Source organism: Capricornis sumatraensis, chromosome 4 (assembly GCF_032405125.1).
Source record: "Capricornis sumatraensis isolate serow.1 chromosome 4, serow.2, whole genome shotgun sequence".
NCBI classification, from domain to species: Eukaryota; Metazoa; Chordata; class Mammalia; order Artiodactyla; family Bovidae; genus Capricornis; species Capricornis sumatraensis.
The window spans coordinates 114,177,141-114,199,026 of record NC_091072.1 but is presented as its reverse complement, the minus strand read 5'-3'; the positions used below and the strand labels follow the sequence as shown (position 1 = coordinate 114,199,026).

General features: G+C 36.8%; 1 protein-coding gene and 1 pseudogene across 5 annotated transcripts in view; one reads left to right on the top strand and one right to left on the bottom strand.

The window, feature by feature from the left end:
* Window positions 1-21,886, top strand: part of CRY1 (cryptochrome circadian regulator 1) — an 89,134-nt gene that overhangs the window by 45,724 nt on the left and 21,524 nt on the right. For all 5 annotated transcript variants that reach the window (XM_068970340.1, XM_068970337.1, XM_068970336.1 and 2 more), the window contains exon 2: window positions 12,627-12,735. In XM_068970340.1, the coding sequence (XP_068826441.1) occupies window positions 12,627-12,735 (109 nt within the window). The remainder of the gene's footprint in view (window positions 1-12,626; window positions 12,736-21,886) is intronic.
* Window positions 557-3,532, bottom strand: LOC138077976 (small ribosomal subunit protein eS8 pseudogene; annotated as a pseudogene).

The following is a 21,886-nucleotide window of genomic DNA, read 5'->3' as shown; positions in this document are numbered from 1 at the left end:
ACAATCTTCTATAAAATTAAAACTGTCTATTTTATGAATGTTTGGTACAATTCATCTGTATAACTGACTCACTCTTACGATTTTCATGTAAGATTTTTAACCACAAATTCAATCTCTTTAATAGCTGTGAGATCCATTTCATGTTCTTTTTTGCTCTTGAGTCAGTTCTGGTGAGTTTTAAATTTCTTCCTGAGTAACTTTTAATAAGGAATTCATCCACCTTATCAAAGTTTTCAGATTTATTTCCTTAAAATTGTTCATACTGTCTTATTTTCCACTTAATCCCTACAGTATCTGAGATTATATCTTCATTTTAATTTTTTTTTTTAACCTGTGCTCCCTGGATTGGGAATGCAGAGTCTTAACCACTGGGTTACCAGGTAAGTCCCTCTTCTTTTTTATTCTTAATATTGTTTATTTCACCTTCTCTCATTTTTTCCCTTCATTTACCTTGTCAGATATTTATAATATTGTTTCTTCAAGCAATAAATTTTGGCTTGTTTCTATTGTATATGTGTTCTCTTTTCACTAATTGCTAAATTTCATTTTTCTTTGATCATTTCCATCTTTCCCATTTCTTCTTTTTTAGAACAATAAACACCTTTATTACTTGAGCTAAGGTATGATGGAGGAAGATTTGTTTGCCTTTCCAGGCCTTGATTTTCTTCAGATGGAAGTTCAGCTCCTTGCTGTCTAGCACATAGTCATCTGCTTGGCCAGAAGACTGGTGATTTGGGCATTCTCGTTTTCATCATATTTCTTCTGAATTTTCTTAGATCATTTTTTGTTGTTGTTGTTTAAAATCCCTTCTTCCTTGAGAGTCCACTTGGCTCCATTCTTGCAGCCCAGAGGCAATGCTTAGTGGGATCCCTACTTCTCTCAGAATAGTGTGCTGTCAGTGAGCAAGATGCAGTTCTTCACTAGGGTCTTGGTACTGACCAGTTCATCGTTGGATGCACTGTGAACAACATCTTTAATCCTTGCTTTGCACATACAACACTCCAAGCCTCAGTAAAATTTCGCTATGTCCAGCCTCAAGATATGGTATTTCTTGTTGCCTCCCTGCACATGGACTGTGTGTATGAGGCCAGCATCAATCTTAGTGTTGGCAGCAGGGATTCTCAGCTCATACTTCTGCTTCCTGTTGTAGGGCTTTCTTGCTTCTGGTGTTGTGGCACTTGTGTCAGTTGTCCAGAAAAATGCCTGTTGCTCAGTGCTGGCTGGAAAGAGATCATTTCCTTCTTTGTGTTAATTCTTTTTAGGACTTATTTATTCTGCTGTTTTCCTAACTCAATTTCAAGTCCTTTTTTTCTAACATAAGCATTTAAGCCTTTATATACCATTTTTTTTGTTGTTTTGTAGTCTGTACATTTTAGATATATTTTCCTCATTATCAGTCTGTTCTAGGTATTTCCTGAAATCCATTGTGATGCTCTTTGTCCTATGAATTGTTTGAGGAAGTGTTTTTTAATTTCAGAATGTATGCTAGATACCAGTTCCTTTAAATTTGCTAATAGTGTTATGACCTAGTACAGGTCAATTTTCATGAGTATTCCATTTATACTTGAATAAATAGTCTCTGTTTATGGGGTATAGTGTTCTCTGACTGCCTTATGTCTTATGTCTTTTTCTTTTGTTTTGCATGGTTTCAATATGATATATCTAGATGTGGATCTTTCTCTGACTGTCTCATCTCCCCATCTGTGTATCTCTGCTCATTTTTACTTGTTCTTTTTTCTATTTTTTTTTTCCCTTCTCTCCATGTCACCTCCCATCTCCAACTCCACGTCCCTCTCTTCTTACATGAGAAGAGAGAGGCATGAGATTCATGAACTTCTTGAATTGCTATCTTTCAATGGTTCTGGAAAATTCTCAGTAAAATTTGGGCCCCTCATTCTGCAACTTGTGGAATAAATTCTTGTTTCCTTATGTATTTTATGATTGATTTGTTGGTTGGTTGATTGATTTTGGTAGAACTTTTTCTGTAGAAAATGAAGTGTTGGTTGAAGTTGAGAATCCAGAGAGTATTTATACTTTCTTTTAGCAATTATCTCAGATCATAACCAACCTGGGACTGCATTAAATGCAATGATATGCTTGAGGTGATTGGTACCATTTAAATCCCATGAATTTGCAGTGAGGTTATGCTTTGGGGGGATGCACTAGAATTTTTAAATAAAATAAATAATTTTAGGTTTGTAGAAAATGTGGAAATATAATACAAAGAGTTCCTGATTACTCTGTACCCAGTTTTCCCTGATATTAACATCTTAACATTAATACCATATTTTTGTCAAAACTAAGAAATCATAGCACTAGCTAAATTCTGGACTATATTCAGATTTCCTAAAATGTTCTTTTTCTGTTCCAGGATTCCATCCAAAATACCACATTGCACTTAGGCTCCTCTGTTCTGTGCCAGTTCCTCAGGCGTCCCTTGTTTTTTATGACCTTTTTGATTTAGTCATCTGTCTTATAGAATAGCCAGCCTCAGTTTAGTTTCATCTAATGTTTTTCTCATCTTTAAAGTGGGATTACTGCTTTGTGGAAAATACCATAAAAAAATATCTCATCGTATTGTATCAAGATGTACCTGATACCCTACTGACTTATCACTGGTGATGTTTGCTCTGATCATGTGGTTAAGGTAGTGTTTGCCAGTTTTCTCCACTGTAAAATCACTGTGTTTAACCTTTCCATTCAGGAATGGGAGATTTTATTTTCTTTCTACTCTAACCAGGTAGAGACAGGCAAGTTTCCTTCCTGTCCTCGTCTGCCCTATTAAGGTTTATGTCTACTGTACAGTTGAGCTGTGCATGGAGCTCTTTAAAGCTCAGGCATAATATTGAGGGTCTTTTATTAGTTTTTTCAGTCGAATGGGCCTGGTCTTTATCTCCTGTCCTCCTCAGCCTGGATTATGTTCAAGGTTTCCAGGAATCTGTAGAAATCCTCAAGGCTAAAGCTGTCCTTAGCACTCTGCTTAACCTATTTATGACTCCTTACTTTTGGGGCAGTCCAGTGAATTATGTTTAAAAGTTTTATTTATTTTTGTTAACTTGTTAGTTATTTCCGTTAGAGTATCTTGGTCCAATGTCCTGTCAGTGACAGAAGTTTGTAGGTTTCTTTTGACATTGTTTTTGAATATTTTTTGAAATGTTAACACTTGTGTTGGGGGAAAGTAGTTTAGTGTTAGAAAGTATGATACGTTCTCCCAGTTGCTCACTACCCATCCATCCCTCAGCCAAACACACACAGTTCTTTTGAATTTCTTTTTTAAATATTTATTTATTTATTTGGTTGTGCTGGGTCTTAGTTGCTGCGTGTGGGATATAGTTCCCCATCCGGAGATGGAACCCAGCTTCCTTGCATTGGGAACGCAGAGTCTTAGCCACTGGACTACCAGGTGGTAGTCCCCTTTTGAATTTCTTGACTTAAGGATACTGTTTTCCCTGCTTTGAATGCTCTTTGCTACCTGATCCTCATGATCAACACCTGTTGATTCCAAACTCTGCTCAGATGTTTTCTTGCTCATGCCTCCTATCTCCTTTCCTCTGCCCCCATACACAGTTTGATTTCTTCTGTGCTGCTACAGTATACCCTTCATTAAAAAGTATGAATACATATATATCAGTGTTGGTTTGAATATTGTGGTAGATATTATTGTTCACTTACAGAAAATTTATTGCTTCTACCTTCTTGAAGTTTGGTTTGGCCTAGGGACCTTCCCTGACCAATTAAAACTGGTGAGAAAGGCCTAGACTTGGTCTTTAAGAAGGTTACAATTCTGTAGCCAATATTCTTCCTTCCTGTCTTCATCTATTACAATCAAATTAATGCTTCAAGGCTTCTTTCTACCATCACCTTGGAATTTTTTGCCTCAACTTCTCCCCATCTCAAAAAAATATGCAGAAGTGATTTCTCCCTCCTGATTTTTCAAAGCAAATTAATGATATTTATACATGTCTCTTATATATTGCATTCTACCATAACAGGTTCTGTTACATTCATATGTATCGTGTACATTTTCAGGTTTGTTTTCTAGATTTTAAGCTTCGTAAGTGTTGGCATTTCCTATCATTTATCATGTGTTCCTCAGATCAATAAAATTATGTGAATAATTAATAATGTCACTAATTAGAAGATATTTTTTAGGAGTTTATTGGGGCATTTTGGGGGGTGACAGTGTTTGAAAGGTCCTAGTAGAATTAGTGAGGAGAGGTCAAGAATGGAAAACTTCTTGCAGTGCTCAGGACAATCTCTCAAAATAAATAGTTGTCCTGAGTCCCACATAACTTTCAAATAGTCTACTAGATGTTTCATATGAGTGAAAAACTTATTCATAATCTTCAGAATCTAGAGCCTAAATTCATTTTTACATGTAAACATTAGTTATTTTTTAGACAATTTTAATATGCATTGAGTGCTCCTAAAATATATTTATCACCCATGTAAATCAGGGAAGACTGAACTTTGTCAAGAACTTTACTAAGTCTTGCTTAACATTACAGAAAAGCATGTTACCAAAGGCAGTACTGTTCATGGTGTTTTAGTCACCGATAATACAGCTGTGTCATTCTGTTTTTGTAGCTGTTGAATTTTAAATGATTCTGTATGTAGGTGTAGGCATCCAGTTAATTCACTGTCTTTTTGTTTCATCCCCAGATATTTACTTACGGGAAGTAAATGTTACTTCTGTTTCAAATATAAATGACTTTCCTTAAACTTCCTTAATATGTTACATTGGAGCATTATATTAATGCTTTTAAATTGTATATAAGGATGTTATATTTTCTATGAATTTCAGAATTTAAAAGAGGCAGTGAAAAATATTTGTTATAAAAAATGACATTGTGTCATGGTATCAGACACGGATTTATGAACCATTAGAGCCTGGCAAAATAAGAAATTTTCTTTTAAAGTATATGTTTAATCCTCTTTCAATATTAAACTACTTTCTTCAGGGAAAGTATACATCACAAATACTCTGATAATTTGAGTAAAGTTAGATAAGAACACTAAAATTTTGTCACAAACCAGAAAAAAAGCATATGTAAACTTAAGTCAATTTATGGAGAGACAAATAACTATTTATATTGATAACTTTTAAGTTTCTAATGAAACACCATAGACTCTTAATGACTGAGACTCTCCATTTTTTCTTTTATTATAGTTAATATATCCAGCCCCTTTTATTTTTAAAAATCTAACTGTTGTTTCATGAGGAGAAAGAGTAGAAAGAGAAGATATTTTGCATGTGGTTTTAATGATCTTAATTTATATTCTGTAAATCAGTTCTCTAGGGTCAGCAGTGAATTGTTTTGATTGAGATATTCGAAGTGTAGTTTTCATCGTTGAGCATGTGATAAGATATATTTTATAAACTAAAGTGCAGAACCAGATGGCTTTATTTTGGTATGATACATGTTAATTCATAATGCCTTGTTTTTAGCAGGAATGGGATTATGTTGTATCTTACTATTGCCTTTTTTAGACTGTTTTCTAGACAGAACAAGAAATTCAAGTTATATAAAGCTGTTCTAGCACAGGCTGGAAAGTAGGTCATTGTTATGGGGAGTATACCAAACTGCCCACTGGTTGCTATAGCAATGACCTACTTTAAGAAACTATTTCTGTTGATTCATGTTGAAATCATCTTTTGGAACTGGTATAAGGAAACTCACCAACATGTAATTTTTTCTAATAGCAATAAGGTAGTGATCACTGGAGGTTTTAAAGAAATCCTTAAAATATTTAAAGTGAAGAAATATATTTTATTAACCTAACATCTCTTCAGTTTATTCTGAAGTGCTACAATTCATATTGTATTCAGTAATTAAATATCAACAGAACTATTCTTCTTTTTAGGCAGTATGATTATGCAAAAGGCTGTAGTGAGTTTTACTAACATTTGTCCTGTTTAAAAATCAACCCAGTGCATGTATCAGTAGTTAATAGCATTATTAACTGAGCCTTCAAATGGATATGGTTTCAAGAAAACAGTAAACACACAAAACTGAATAATGTCTGAAAATATGTTCCTATTTAAACTGTACCTTATAAGGAGTTCCCTGTTGGCCTGGTGGTTAGGAGTCCAGGCTTTCACTGTCATGGCCCAAGTTTAATCCATGATCCAGGATCTGAGATCCTACAAGCTGTGTATAATTTCAGTGTATTAAATCAGTCCATTCAGCATTGGATTCCTGTACTTAGGTACATGCATTTGTAATATATAAAGGTTGAAATTGATATGATCTGGAATACATTGAATCTGAACTCTGGCAGAACCCACTCTCTTCCCTGATGAGGGTCAAGAATGAAAGATTAGACTTTATATAGTATTCTTTGAAGTAACATTATTCCTTCAGTACTAAAAAGAAATCTTACCTGTCAATGAGTTGATACTTTGAACTTAGAGTATTGGAGATTTTACGGTGTTACCAAGGAAGAATTATATGCTTAGAGATTAGTTGATTCATGGTCTTAATTGCACTGTATCTGTATGTATATATATTCATATTCACATTTGCTTTGCTTGTGGAAAAGATTTTCATCAAACCTTTGTTCAAATTCACATTCAGGGAAGGTTAAGAGTCGAGACAATTGTGTATATACTTGTAGGCATCCAACTAATTCATTGTCATCTGTTGTCATGCCCAGTTATTTATATATAAAAATACATGTTATTTTTTCAAAACTATAAATTTTTCCCAAGGGAGAATAATTGTAACTTCTGTTTAATGAATATCTACCAAGTACTAGTGATTTTATACTCTTTTTAATCCTTTGAATTTGATCAAACTCCAGGATATAGTAGACAGAAGAGCCTTGCATGCTACTGTCCATGGGGTCACAGAGTTGGATGTGACTTAGCAACTGAACAACAACAAATCCTTTCAACAGATGTTACAGACATTTCTATAGGTCATTTTCTCCTATTTCTGATCTTTTCAGCAAACTGTGTAAGGCACATATTGAAATTTGTTTGCCAAATACAGAAACCAAAACACAGATAAAGTTAACTGTGTAGTTAGGCATGAGACACAGATACTTAATTTGAAATCCTTCAGGAGGAGAAGGTGATTTATATGATAACTATCATGTAACATACAATCTGAAAGTTTCTCTATGATGAGATACATTATGTCCCTTGAGAGTATATGGGATGGAGAAACTACTTTCATATGGAAGACTGAAAATTAGCAGAAAATAGAGATGGGAATTAGGAAGGTGCTCCAGGCCAAGGGAAGAGCATGGAGCAAATTCCAGGGGATTAAATGTGTGGGGGGGAAAGTAGTTTGATTTGGCAGAAGGGAAAGAGGAGTGGCAGAAAAATGAACCTGAAACCCTAAGTTAGTCAAACAAAATAATTTGTTCTTCATTCTATAGGTGAATGAACCTTTGAAGACCTTTTTACAGGAAAGTGTGCCTCAGGAAAATTTGGTATTGGTAGGCAGGACTATTTTAAGGCATTGAGCAAATAATACTAACATGAGATAACAAGAAGTAGAATTATTATAGGAAAGAGGGGACTAAAATTATTGTAGGAATGATGAGACATATAATCATGCTTACTGTGGGTCAGGCACTGTTTTAAAAGCTTCACATACATTAACTTATTTAATTCTCACAACAGTACTATGATATGGGCCCTATTGCTATCCCAGTTTAACACATGAGGAAATTAGAACTTTCCAGGATTGGTTGAAGGATAGTAATTTGTTGCTATTAATTATTAAATTATGGGACATCTATGCAATGAGATACCATAAACTGTGAAAACTGATGCCATAGAAGTATGCCAGTTGCTTTGAAAGATGTTCATTATGTGTTAACCCAGGTTTCCATCAGATATAATATTTTTCAGTTTTGTTCTACTTGGAAGGAATCTATGCTAATTATCAATTTTATACCTTTTATGAAGTTTAAAAAAGTATGTTTCTCTCTTCTTTACCCCCACCCCAAACTTCCTCTCCCCAGTAGTTGTTGTTCAGTCGCTCAGTTGTGTCTGACTCTTTGCAACCCCATGGATGCAACATTTGAGGCTTCCCTGTCCTTCACTATCTCCCAGAGGTTGCTCAAACTCATGTCCATTGAGTCAGTGATGCATCCAACCATCTCATCATCTGTCATACCCGTCTCCTGCCTTCACTCTTTCCTAGCATCAGGGTCTTTTCTAATGAGTAGGCTCTTGGCATCAGGTGGCCAAAATATTGGAGCTTCAGCTTCAGCATAAGTCCTTCCAATGAGTATTCAGGGTTGATTTCCTTTAGGATTGACTGGTTTGATCTCCTGCAGTCCAAGGGACTCTCAAGAGTCTTCTTTAACACCACAGTTTGAAAACATGAATTCTTTGGTGCTCAGGGTAGCTATTATTAACAGGTTTATGAGTATGCTTACAGTTATTTTCTTATACACATGTAACAAGTAGATATATGCAAAGTAAATTTTATTTTATCAAAATAATATATGCAGTCATTTTAAAAGTCATAGCATAGAAAGGCTTATAACAGAGAAAAGCAACACCATGCGTTCTCCATGCTGCTCTTTTTCTTTCCTTCACAATTATTTTCTGAAATACATATTTGAATCTACTGTATCTCTGCCATTTTTATGTAAAGTTACAGTGATATAAACAATAATAGCCATGGAAGGAAAACATACTATGGAAGAAAAAAGTCATCAATAACATCTGTTGGAGAAAAACACTATACTGGAATACAATTTCTTTTCCTTTGTTTTATGGAATGCCAAAACAAAGTTAATTTTGGTTGCACAACTTTTTCCATTGCTTTAGTCCACATCATCATGTACAGTGTTTGTTTGGTTCATAGAGTGTTTATTGAAAAGCATTAAGAATGCTTATTCAACTGTGAACAAGAAAGGGAAAAATAAGGGGCTAATTATTAACTAGTTGAGGCTTACTACTTCATTTTATAAATTAATCAGGTCCTTTTTTTTCCTTTTCCCATCTTATTATCTGTCACTGACCTACTTGTACTACATAAAAACTTTTCTACCCAAAATGTAGAATGTGGAGAGCTCTGCTACTTACTGTGTGGTCTGGTAGAGAAGATACTGAAACTCACACTACAAAAGAGATTTGAGTATTATTTCTTCCATGGATTATCTTTCCAGGACATTTTAGTTTTGTACTGTTTGAATTTTAAAAACTTTAAAATTGCTAGTTCAACTTGTTAATTTTTGATCTGAGTACCTCAGGGTCTAAAAATTATTTTGCCAAGAAAATACAGAAAACTATCTGCTTCCCATTAACATTTAGCACTAAACATGATGTTATTCATAGTTATGGATAATTTTATAAAACTTAGATGCTTTTATATTGCTTTAACAACAATAGTCAGCAACAATATTCTCCCCAAAGGATTTACACATTGGTACTGGTGGGTTGGGATCAGTTCAGTTCAGTTCAGTTGCTCAGTCGTGTCTGACTGTTTGCGACCCCATGAACCGCAGTATGCCAGGCTTCCCTGTCCATCACCAACTCCGGGAGCTTAGAAAACTCATGTTCATTGAGTTGGTGATGCCATCCAACCATCTCATCCTCTCTGATCCCCTTCTCCTCCCGCCTTCAATCTTTCCCAGTATCAGGGTCTTTTCCAGTGAGTTAGCTCTTCACATCAGGTGGCCAGAGTATTGGAGTTTCAGCATCAGTCCTTCCAGTGAATATTCAGGATTGATTTCCTTCAGGATGGACTGGTTGGATCTCCTTGCTGTCCAAGGGACTCTCAAGAGTCTTCTCCAATACCACAGTTCGAAAGCATCAATTCTTTGGCACTCAGCTTTCTCTATAGTCCAACTCTCACATCCATCCATGACTATTAGAAAAACCATAGCTTCAACTAGACAGACCTTTGTTGGCAAAGTAATGTCTCTGCTTTTTAATATGCTGTCTAGGTTGGTCATAACTTTCCTTCCAAGGAGTAAGTGTCTTTTAATTTCATGACTGCAATCACCATCTGCAGTGATTTTGGAGCCCCCCAAAATAAAGTCTCTCACTGTTTCCATTGTTTCCCCATCTATTTGCCACTAAGTGATGGGACTGGATGCCATGATCTTAGTTATCTGACTGTTGAGCTTTAAGCCAACTTTTTCACTCTCCTCTTTCACTTTCATCAAGAGGCTCTTTATTTCTCTTCGCTTTCTGCCATGAGGGTGGTGTCATCTGCATATCTGAGGTTATTGATATTTCTCCCGGCAATCTTGATTGCAGCCTGTGCTTCATCCAGCCCAGTGTTTCTCATGATGTACTCTGCATATAAGTTAAGTAAGCAGGGTGACAATATACAGCTTGACGTACTCCTTTCCCGATTTGGAACCAGTGTGTTGTTCCATGTCCAGTTCTAACTGTTGCTTCTTGACCTGCATACAGATTTCTCAAGAGGCAGGTCGGATGGTCTGATATTCCCATCTCTTTCAGAATTTTCCACAGTTTATTGTGATCCACACAAAGGCTTTGGTGTAGTCAATAAAGCAGAAGTAGATGTTTGTCTCAAAACTGTCTCACTTTTTCAAAGATCCAATAGATGTTGGCAGTTTGATCCCTGGTTCCTCTACCTTTTCGAAATCCACCTTGAACATCTGGAATTTCATGGTTCACATTCTGTTGAAGCCTGTCTTGGAGAATTTTGAGTGTTACTTGGCTAGCATGTGAGATGAGAGCAGTTGTGCAGTAGTTTGAGCATTAAGGATGGTGTGTTAGGGAGGTGACTGTAAACCAAGACAAAAAGATTTGGTGTAACATAAATGTGAGTATATAAAGGTTTATTTCCTATTTCTTGAAGGACAACTGTTAGACTTCCTAAGGTGAAATGGTGGGATGTCTTTAACAGCCTTGTGAATATAGCACTCTGACTCCCTAAGCCCATAGAGATAATGACTCCTAAGGGGAAAGAATATCAGATTTGACTAGTTATACTGATGTCACTTGAGAGTCCCTTGGACTGCAAGGAGATCCAACCAGTCCATTCTAAAGGAGGTCAGTCCTGGGTGTTCTTTGGAAGGAATGATGCTAAAGCTGAAACTCCAGTACTTTGGCCATCTCATGCGAAGAGTTGACTCATTAGAAAAGATTCTGATGCTGGGGGGGATTGGGGGCAAGAGGAGAAGGGGACGACAGAGGATGAGACGGCTGGATGGCATCACCAACTCGATGGACGTGAGTTTGAGTGAACTCTGGGAGATGGTGATGGACAGGGAGGCCTGGCGTGCTGCGATTCATGGGGTTGCAAAGAGTCGGACACTACTGAGCGACTGAACTGACGGATGTCACTTAATAACTACATCTATAGAAAATTAACAAGACTTTCTTGGTGAAATGAAATTGGAATGGGCAATGAGGAATGGGGATTGGAATGGGCAAAGAGAACAAAATGATCTATTCTGAATAATCTTCTAGAACAGTGCTGTCAAATAGAAATTTCTGCAATGATGGAAGCATTCTTTGCTTGTGCTGTCCAATATGGTCACTGCTAGCCACACGTGTGGCTATTGAGAGGCCTTGCTATATGGCAAGTGTGACTGAGGAACTGAAATTTTAATTTTAACTAATTTAAATGGTTACACATGCCTGGTGGCTACCATGTTGAACAATGCGGTTCTGAAATATGCCTTTGTATTCATTTTAACCACTCCTCCTCATACGTAAGGCACAGTCATTATTCTGGAAGATCATAAGCCCTGTGGAAAAGATGGATAGATATTAAAAATGAAAAACATAAAAGAAGCAGAGTCGAGAGAGGAACAGAACAGAGAGAGGAACAGAATCTACATGAAACCTTAGAGAAAATTAACATGAGGCAAACAATGAGGTTGAACCTTCCAGGGGTGACATCTATTTTGGATTTGCTCTTGTGGACTGCCCCATTTCTTTACAATGGAAGATGCAAAATAAGCAGTCTTCTGCCTCCACCCCAGAATTTCCCCAGATATCTATTATGCATAGGACTTATTGACGCTAACTTCATTGAAAAAAATGTACAGCCCCACCTTCCTCAGAAACCTTTTATGAAAAAATTAATTTGGTATTCTCTATACTCAGAGAGTTAACGCACATAATTTAACATCTATTTATTATCAGATTCTTTATATTAGAAACTTGAAAATGGACTTTACTCCTTCTCTCTCTTAGATGATTACAACATCCCCTAATAAAGGGCTCAAATTCTTATTCACTTGTTCAGAGTGATTAAATAGGATGTTAAAAGTGTTCTTTTTTTCCCAAAGAAAACCTAGTGTCCTAGGTTTTTCAAGGTGGCTTTTCTATATTAACTTGGATTTATTTCACCAAGTTTAAACAATGAGATCAATTCATTTAATTTATTTCTTTATATGATTTTTACTAACAGTCACCATTATTTAATGACAGTTATTCATTTAATTTAGGAAGTTCATTTAAAAATACTGAGAAACTTGTGCCATAATTTTTAAAAACTTATAAGAATGGTTTCTGGAAGCAGTAATTTATACATGATCTAGCAATTAGAAGATTTTAAAGAGGTAAAAAAGATGAGATTTCAAATTTTAGAATAGCATGACTTTTTATTACTTTTTATTACTTTAAATCTTATATATTTTGAAGAATTTAAATAATATTTTCCTCTCTCTAGATTTTTGCTTCAATGTCTTGAAGACCTTGATGCCAATCTGCGAAAATTAAACTCTCGTCTGTTTGTGATTCGTGGACAACCAGCAGATGTGTTTCCCCGGCTTTTCAAGGTAATTGAAAAAAATCTTTGCATAAGAGAAAAATCTCTTGTCAGAGAAGACACATTTGTGGGGGGGATAATTTAAATTTTAGTATGGGAAATGTAAAATTTTTAAATAAAATATATGTGGATTTTTTCTTAATGAAAATGTTACACAGACAGTGTGAAATCAGACTGTGAAAAAAATGATTTACATTGAAGTTAAATCTTTCTTCTATTTTAAACTGCTAGTTCCCCTCTCAGAAGCAACAGCTACTACCGCTTTCTTATATATGTGTTAGAAATAGTCCTTGCATAAATAAGAATGCATGTGTATGTGTATTTATATACATATATTTGTGTGGTTTATGTGTATTTAAAACCTCTGTTAAAACCTTTTAAAAACCTCTTGTTTTTAAAACCAAGATAAGAACATGCCATGTTATACCATTCTATGCTGTGCTTCATTTGCATAATCATGTATTTTGGATATTGTTCCATGTTACTTTCTCAGTCTTTTAAATGGCTTCATAGTATTCCATTGTGTAGATATGCTATAGTTTCCTTTTTAAAAAATTATTATTGACTTATAATTTATATTTCAGGTATACAATGTAGTGGTTCAGTATTTTATTGATTACATACCATGCAAAGTTATTACCACTTAGCATAATGTCCTCAAGGTCTTACATTTGCGATGCTGTTGCTAATGACAAGATTTCATTCTTTCTTTTTATGGCTGAGTAATATTTCTGTGTGTGTATATGTAAATCGTTATTCATCTGTTGGCAGGCACTTAGGTTGCTTCCATATATTGGCTATTGTAAATAATGCTGACGTGAACATTGAGGTACATACATCTTTTTAAATGAGTGTTTTTGTTTTCTTCAGATAAATAATGGGAGTAGAGTTCCTGGATCATATTACCATATGATCTGTGTTCTATTTTTTATTTTTTGAGGGTATCATTTCTTTCACTAGCTTTCTAGTGAACACTTAGTTGTTTTTCCGCAGGCCTTTTGCTAGTTCAAGTTATGCTGTCAGTGAATGTCCTTGTTCAAATATACATGTCTTTACTCACATTTGCTAGTACATTTGTGGGATAACTCTTGTAAGACTTTCTGAGTCAAAGGACTATATCAATTGACATGCTACAAAACTGTAATTTTTTTAAACTTGGTAGAATCTTAAAGATCTCCTAATCTTATTTTCCCCTCTGTTGTCTACATGAAAAATTTAGTCCTAAAGAGATTAAATGAGCTGACCAAGGTCATAAAGTAGCTCATGGAAGTGCTCAGGCTGAGTTTCTTGGCTTAGTTCATCCCTTCCTATTTACTGCAGTTAGAATTCCTAATGTATATCTGGTTTTTTCTTACAACAGTTTGATTCATCAGATTTTTATAATAGCATTGTTTCTATTTCGAATGCAGAAGAGAACAGTTCCTTTTCCTGAGTGAAAATATCCCCAATTCTGGGAATTCAATTAACACTACCTTGCCTTTTTTCATCAGCATGAAAGAAATTTTTAATGTTTAGGATATGACTAATGCAACAGTTGTGGCTAGTCAAAATTTATTTTACTGAAGTTTTCTTACTACTATAGCTTCTTAGGGTCAGAATTTAACCTAGTTACATGCAAGAGCTCTGAGCAGAAAGTATATCAGGAACAATGGTAATAGTTGATCAGCAACTCATATGTATAAAGTATATGTGAATATCTGCTTCAACTTTATATAAATCCATGTATTATAAGTAAATTGAATCTTGAGGATTTTTAAGTACCTTTAAAATAACAAAACATTTATTTACCTCCTTTGACAAAAATGGTTTAAGTAAGCAAGACTCTGATGCTGGGAGGGATTGGGGGCAGGAGGAGAAGGGGACGACCAAGGATGAGATGGCTGGATGGCATCACGGACTCGATGGACGTGAGTCTGAGTGAACTCTGGGAGATGGTGATGGACAGGGAGGCCTGGCGTGCTGCGATTCATGGGGTCGCAAAGAGTCGGACACGACTGAGTGACTGAACTGAACTGAAGCAAGTCTTTTGTGTTCTTTATTTTGAGCTTTCTTCTGCCTGAAATAGCATATTATTGGATCAGACTATCTTCTGAATTTAGATGCTATGCTTCTTGTCTTGTCACTTTGACAGAGAGACAGTGGTTTCTACAAAGGCCATAAAATATAGATACATGAATATATATTACTGTGCCTAGAGTGCTTATTATTTGATTCTGATATAGTCCATATAAAATATATTTTATGAAAACTTTCAGATTTATTTAATATGTCAGAACCATAGAGGGAGTTAATTCTTCTTTTTATTGTATTGTTTTTATTTTTACTGTTTTTGTTTAGAGGTACTGTATGCATGTATTTCAGAAATGAGCCCAAGAGTGTGTACAATAAAAAGGGGTCTCCTCATCTCTGACCCTTACACCCCCAGTTTTTCTGAGGAGGAAGATTCTTTTGTCAGTAACTAGCTGACTCATTTACATTATTGTCTCTGGTTTTATTATTCTAGTGCAGCAAATCAGTTCAGTTCAGTCGCTCAGTCGTATCCTACTCTCTGTGACCCCATGAATTGAAGCACTACAGGCCTCCCTGTCCATCACCAACTCCTGGAGTTCACCCATACTCATGTGCAGTCGAGTCGGTGATGCCATCCAGCCATCTCATCCTCTGTTGTCCCCTTCTCCTCCTGCCCCCAATCCCTCCCAGCATCAGAGTCTTTTCCAGTGAGTCAACTCTTCACATGAAGTGGCCAAAGTATTGGAGTTTCAGCTTTAGCATCAGTCCTTCCAATGAACACCCAGTACTGATCTCCTTTAGGATGGACTGGTTGGATCTCCTTGCAGTCCAAGGGACTCTCAAGAGTCTTCTCCAACACCACAGTTCAAAAGCATCAATTCTTTAGCACTCAGCTTTCTTCACAGTCCAACTCTCACATCGTACGTGACCACTGGAAAAACCATAGCCTTGACTAGATGGACCTTTGTTGGCAAAGTAATATCTCTGCTTTTTAATATGCTATCTAGGTTGGTCATAAGTTTCCTTCCAAGGAGTAAGTGTCTTTTAATTTCATGGCTGCAGTCACCATCTGCAGTTGATTTTGGAGCCGCCCAAAATAAAGTCAGCCACTGTCTCCACTGTTTCTCCATCTATTTCCCATGAAGTGATGGGACCAGATGCCATGATCTTCGTTTTCTGAATGTTGAGCTTTAAGCCAACTTTTTCACTCTTCTCTTTATCAAGAGGCTCTTTAGTTGCTCTTCACTTTCTGCCATAAGGGTGACTTATGCCAACTAGCTGACTCATTTACATTATTGTCTCTGGTTTTATTATTCTAATACAGCAAATAGTGAAAACTTTTAATGGGTAAGTAATTCAGCTTCTTCCTACATTGGAGAGAAAACTGATTTAGACCTGATAACAGTGCCTTTAATTTATTGGGATGGTGACAGTGATTTTAGTACTGATGTCTCCTCTAGTGTACACCCTCTCTACAGCATTCATTCGTTTTATTCTGTTTATACTGAATAGATTTAAGAATGGGGCCAGAGCATTTTTAAAACATATTTACACACACCTGTATCTGATAAACTTGTTTTTTCTTATGTTTTCTACTTAGAATTTTTCTCTTAAGTTCTACTTAATGTAAGCTGACAAGATGGCTTTTTTAAAAACTTGTATTTTTTTCATGTTCTACTTAGGAAATGATAAACTTAGCAGACACTAGCCTAGGCAAAACTTGAATGACACTATTAATCATAGGTGTCTTACATAAATTATTATTACTATGCAGCTAAATCTTGTATTGTCTACATTTGGTTCCAGACTGATAAGCTGTTAAGACAGTGCATATTCTAGGGCCTGTAGAAGCTTTTTATGAAGAGTTTAAAGTATTGGTATAAAAAATTCTCATTATATCCAAGAAACAAGAGACATGTGTCTACAAGTCTTTATAGATGGACACAGTGAGGCATAATAAAATATTTTGTTCAAAATCACAGAATAAATAAAAGAAGAACATATAAAGCCACTAATGTTGTTGTTCAGTCACTAAGTCATGTCCAACTGTTTGCAACCCCGTGGACTGGGTTAGGGTTAGGGTAGCACACCAGGCTTTCCTGTCCTTCACTGTCTCCTGGAGTTTGCTCAGATTCATGTCCATTGAGTCAGTGATGCTATCTAACCATCTCATCTTCTGCCACTAACATTTCACATGCCTAAATTTATATTATGCTTTTTGAGTCATTTTGGATTCTTTGGATTCTTTGTCATTTCATGGTACATGCTCATTTGAATAAGATAATTCATTTGTCAGATATTGCTTGAGTGCCTGCTATGTATACACAGCAGTGTGCAAGGTGCTGGGGACATAATGGTGAACCAAAGAAAATTCCTACCTTCACAGATCTTACACTCTTTTGGGAAAGAGATCAGTAATAAAATAAATATGCAATGTCAGGTGATGTAGATGCTAAAATAAAATGTGGGAAAGAAAGTCCCAAGGTGAGGGAAGGATAGTTAATTTATATGGAGTCATAGAAGGCCTCACTGATGTGGTGACATGTGAGCAAATGTATGAAGAGACTGAGCCATGCAGATATCTGGGGTGTGATATATTGAATCCACAAAATTTTGCAACTTGTTCATCAAAGGGTAGATTTTTTTTCCCTACTCCCTTAAATCTGGGTTGGCCTTATATGTTGTTTTGACTAAGTGCCAAAGGAGATGGCAAGTTCCAAATCCTAGGCCTCAAGCGACCTTGCAGCTTCTACCTTTTCCCACTGGAATGCTCCTTGTACTGGGTAAGGACTGGGCTAGAATGTCAAATTGTGGGAGACCGCCTGTAGAGAGGGGCTTCCCAGGTGACTCAGTGGTAAAGAATCTGCCTGCCAATGCAGGAGATGCAAGAGATGCAGGTTCAGTCCGTGGGTTAGGAAGATATCCTAGAGTCGGAAATTACAACCTCCTCCAGTATTCTTGCCTTGGAAGTCCCATGGAGAGAGGAACCTAATGGGCTACAGTTCATGGGGTTGCAAAGAGTCAGGCACGACTGAGCAACTGAGCATGTGCACACATATGAAGAGAACGGGCCAACCAGCAGCCAGCACCGAGGCCTGAAGTGTATGAGAGAGGTCATTTAGATCATCTGGTACCAGCCAAGCTGCCCACTGGTTGCAGGCACATGAGTGAGCCCAGGTGAGACCAACAGAAGAACCATCTAGTTAACTGAGGGGCTTGGAGAATTAATCAGTTGTTTTAAGCTACTGAGTAACTGCAACATGGGGAAAGAGTGTCGCAGGCAGAGGGAGCCGCAGTTACAGAGGCTCTGATGTAGATGTGGGCCATGACTTGTTTAGAACAGCAAGGAGGCCAGTGTGCTCTAGCCAGAGCACAGTGAGCAAAAATAAGAGATAGGGTCAGAGAGAGTGCAGGAGCCAGATCATAGGATTTTACCATGTTTTATGGCTTTTACTCTGAGTGAAATGGAATGCCACAGGAGATCACTGAGTAGAGGAGTGACATGATTTCACTTACATTTTTAAAGAATCACTCTGGCTGTAGAGAATAGAAGTTGAATGAAAATGCTGTAAAGACTTAAGCAGAAGGGTCAATTAGGAGGCTAAGACAATTATATAGAAACACGATGATGGTGACTAGGACTAGAATAGCAGTAGGAGTGTTGAGAAATGGTAGGATTTTAAATATATTTTTAAAATAGAGGCTACAGAGTTTGTTTATATGTGGTATTAGGGAGTCAAGGATAGCTTCTAGGTTTTTAGCCTGGGCAAGTGACCCAGTGGTTTGTCATTCAGCAAGATGAGGAAGACTCTAGGAGGAACAACTTGGGGAAAAAATGAGGAGTTCATTATTTTTAACATTTTAAGTTTGAGATGCCTTTTAGACATATGAATATGTTTGTTGAGTATCATTCAACTCCAGAGCTCAGGGGAGAAGTCTGCAGTAAATTTAGGAACCTTAAATATAAATTCTGTTTAAAACTCTGAGACTAGATTTATTTAATAAAAGAAGGGGTAATGGATGGATGGGCAGAAATTTTTGGACCTTTACCTTCATTATGTTTTGGTTATTTTGTGAGTTAACATTTTTTAATGTAATTATACTACTTTAAATGCTTTCTCCAAGGAAGTTTGTGATTTATAACTTTGTTTTGCTATAAAATTTTATGTTTCTTATTTTCACAATATTACTTGTGAAATAATATTTTACAGTGTTACTGTTTAAGAACTTTACATCATTTAATGGTTCATATTATGCCTTCTGAATGGTTAAACAAATACTTGTGATACATAAAAACAGATAGGAATCTTAGTGCTTAAAATTGTGAAGTGAATACTTATTTCACATGAAAATATGTTAATACTACAACAATCTTATTGTTATATTTACTGTTGAAATGCAAAGGTTAACCATATGTTGCTTGAAATAAAAACTATGCTGGGACTTCCCTGGTGGTCCAGTGGCCAAGACTCCACACTCACAATGCAGGGGGCCCGGGTTCAATACCTGGTAAGGGAACTAGATCCCACATGCTGCATCCAAAGATCCTGTTTGCTGCAACTAAGACACAGTGCAGACAAATGAATAAATAAATATTTTAAAATGAATAATAAACCCTGTGCTGAAGAGTAGATAGAGACTTCCACTTCTGGTTAAGATGTGCAGAGTTGCAGTAGACCATTCACTCCTGTTTTAATAATGTGAAGAAAGTGAATATGCCGTAGTATCATAGATTTTTTTGTTTGTTTGTTTTTAATCTATTAGAGAGTTAATGACACAAATAAACCTAATAAATTAAGTTCCATTAGGGGATGAGCCTTTCATGGGAAAGAAGATACCCAAGGCTACACCCCTGGAATCACAGCAGGAAGAGAAGGGAATTTACCATAGTTAAGAGTAAAGAGAAACTTGTTGAAATTTTACCAAAGTCTTTGTGGTAATATGTATGCTGACATGGCAGATTAGAATTCCAAGAAGCCCTAGTCACAGAGCAAGTTTGTACCCACTGTCCAGTACTTTTCTTCAGTGTATTCATGGAGCTCCAGTGGCAGCATGCCAAAGGCTGGGGTGAAGCAGAAGGGTTGAGAGGGATCCCTCTTAAGTGCTGTAGGAATTCACTTAGTGCAAAGGAGCTGTTTCCTGAAGCTGGCAACAGGACATCAGTGTAGAAAGATGCCTCCAAAGGTGCAGAATATTAGGGGACAGGGTTGGAAAACAAAGAGAAGTTCTCAGAAAGCAAAGCTGCTGGGTAGACAGCAAAGCAAAGAGAAATGTCATATAATTTGTAAAGCTAGTGCCCAAGCTATAAAGCAGAGAGAGACAGCTGGAGTCTTGTTACTACTCAGAACTTAAGCCCTGTTGAAGAAAAATCTGAATCCTGCCTTCAAAATATTTGAAGCCAGTGGTGAATGAAATTTAAGGAAAGCAGCAACAAAGCCCAGACCCAGCTCAATTACAGACTCCATCAATTCGACTTCTATCAGTCAGAGCAAAGACTATGTACTTTTCTAGAGATAAATATTGTTTATTCTGTCTCTAATCTTTATACCATTGCCCGTTATATGATCACAAATTATGAGACGCATGAAGAAGCAATTATATGTAACTTTCAATCAAGTAAAGAGAAACAGAAACAGTCCCACAGTTGATGAGGATCTTGGGATTAGGATAAAAAAGGACTTTACAATTGTTATTCTGTAGATAATGGAGATCTGACAAAGGTCTATATAGCTAAGTTCAGTCACTCAGTCATGTCCAACTCTTTGCGACCCCATGAATCGCAGCACGCCAGGCCTCCCTGTCCATCACCATCTCCCGGAGTTCACTCAGACTCACGTCCATCAAGTCAGTGATGCCATCCAGCCATCTCATCCTTGGTCGTCCCCTTCTCCTCCTGCCCCCAATCCCTCCCAGCATCAGAGTCTTTTCCAATGAGTCAACTCTTCGCATGAGGTGTCCAGAGTACTGGAGCTTCAGCTTCAGCATCATTCCTTCCAAAGAAATCCCAGGGTTGATCTCCTTGCAGTCCAAGGGACTCTCAAGAGTCTTCTCCAACACCACAGTTCAAAAGCATCAATTCTTCGGCACTCAGCCTTCTTCACAGTCCAACTCTCACATCCATACATGACCGCAGGAAAAACCATAGCCTTGACAAGACAGACCTTAGTCAGCGAAGTAATGTCTCTGCTTTTGAATATACTATCTAGGTTGGTCATAACTTTTCTTCCAAGGAGTAAGTGTCTTTAAATTTCATGGCTGCAGTCACCATGGGTTTTCCAGTAGTCATGTACAGGTGTGAGAGTTGAACCATAAAGAAGGCTGAGCGCCGAAGAATTGATGCTATTGAACTGTGGTGTTGGAGAAGATTTTTGAGAATCCCTTGGACTGCAAGGAGATCAAACCAGTCAATCCTAAAGGAAATCAACTCTAAATATTCATTAGAAGGACTGATGCTGAAGTTCCAATACTTTGGCCACCTGATATGAAGAACTGACTCGTTAGAAAAGACACTAGTGCTAGAAAAGATTGAAGGCAGGAGGAGAAGGGGATGATAGAGGATGAGCTGCGTGGATGGCATCACTGACTCAATGGACATGAGTTTGAGCAAACTCTGGGACATGGTGAAGGACGGGGAAGTGGTGTGTTGCAGTTCATGGGTCGCAAAGAATTAGACATGTCTGAACTACTAAACAGCAACAAGGATAGTAGTAGAGAATCTAGTCAAGAGGTGAAAAATGATGTGACGAGGTGGTAATTTAATACAGAAATGGAAAATATTAAAAAGGACCAAATAAAATCTTAGAACTGAAACATACTATCAAAATGAAGAATTCATTAATTGGATTGATTAATTGGATATCTGGATTGAACAGAGCAGACAAAAAGATCAGTAAAGTTGAAGATAGTCAGTATCCCAACTGAAGCACAAAGAGAAGGAAGATTTTTTTAAAAGGGGAATAGGATGTTTGAAATCTCTGGAACAGTAGTAAATGGCCTAACATATCTGTACTTATAGACCTAGAGAAAAGAGGGAAAGAGAGATTGGGACAGGAAAAAAATTTGAAGAGATAATTGAGTTTCCAAAATTGATGGAAGGTATCAACCTGCAGTGCCAAGAAGCTCAACAGACCCCAAACAACATAAATATAAAG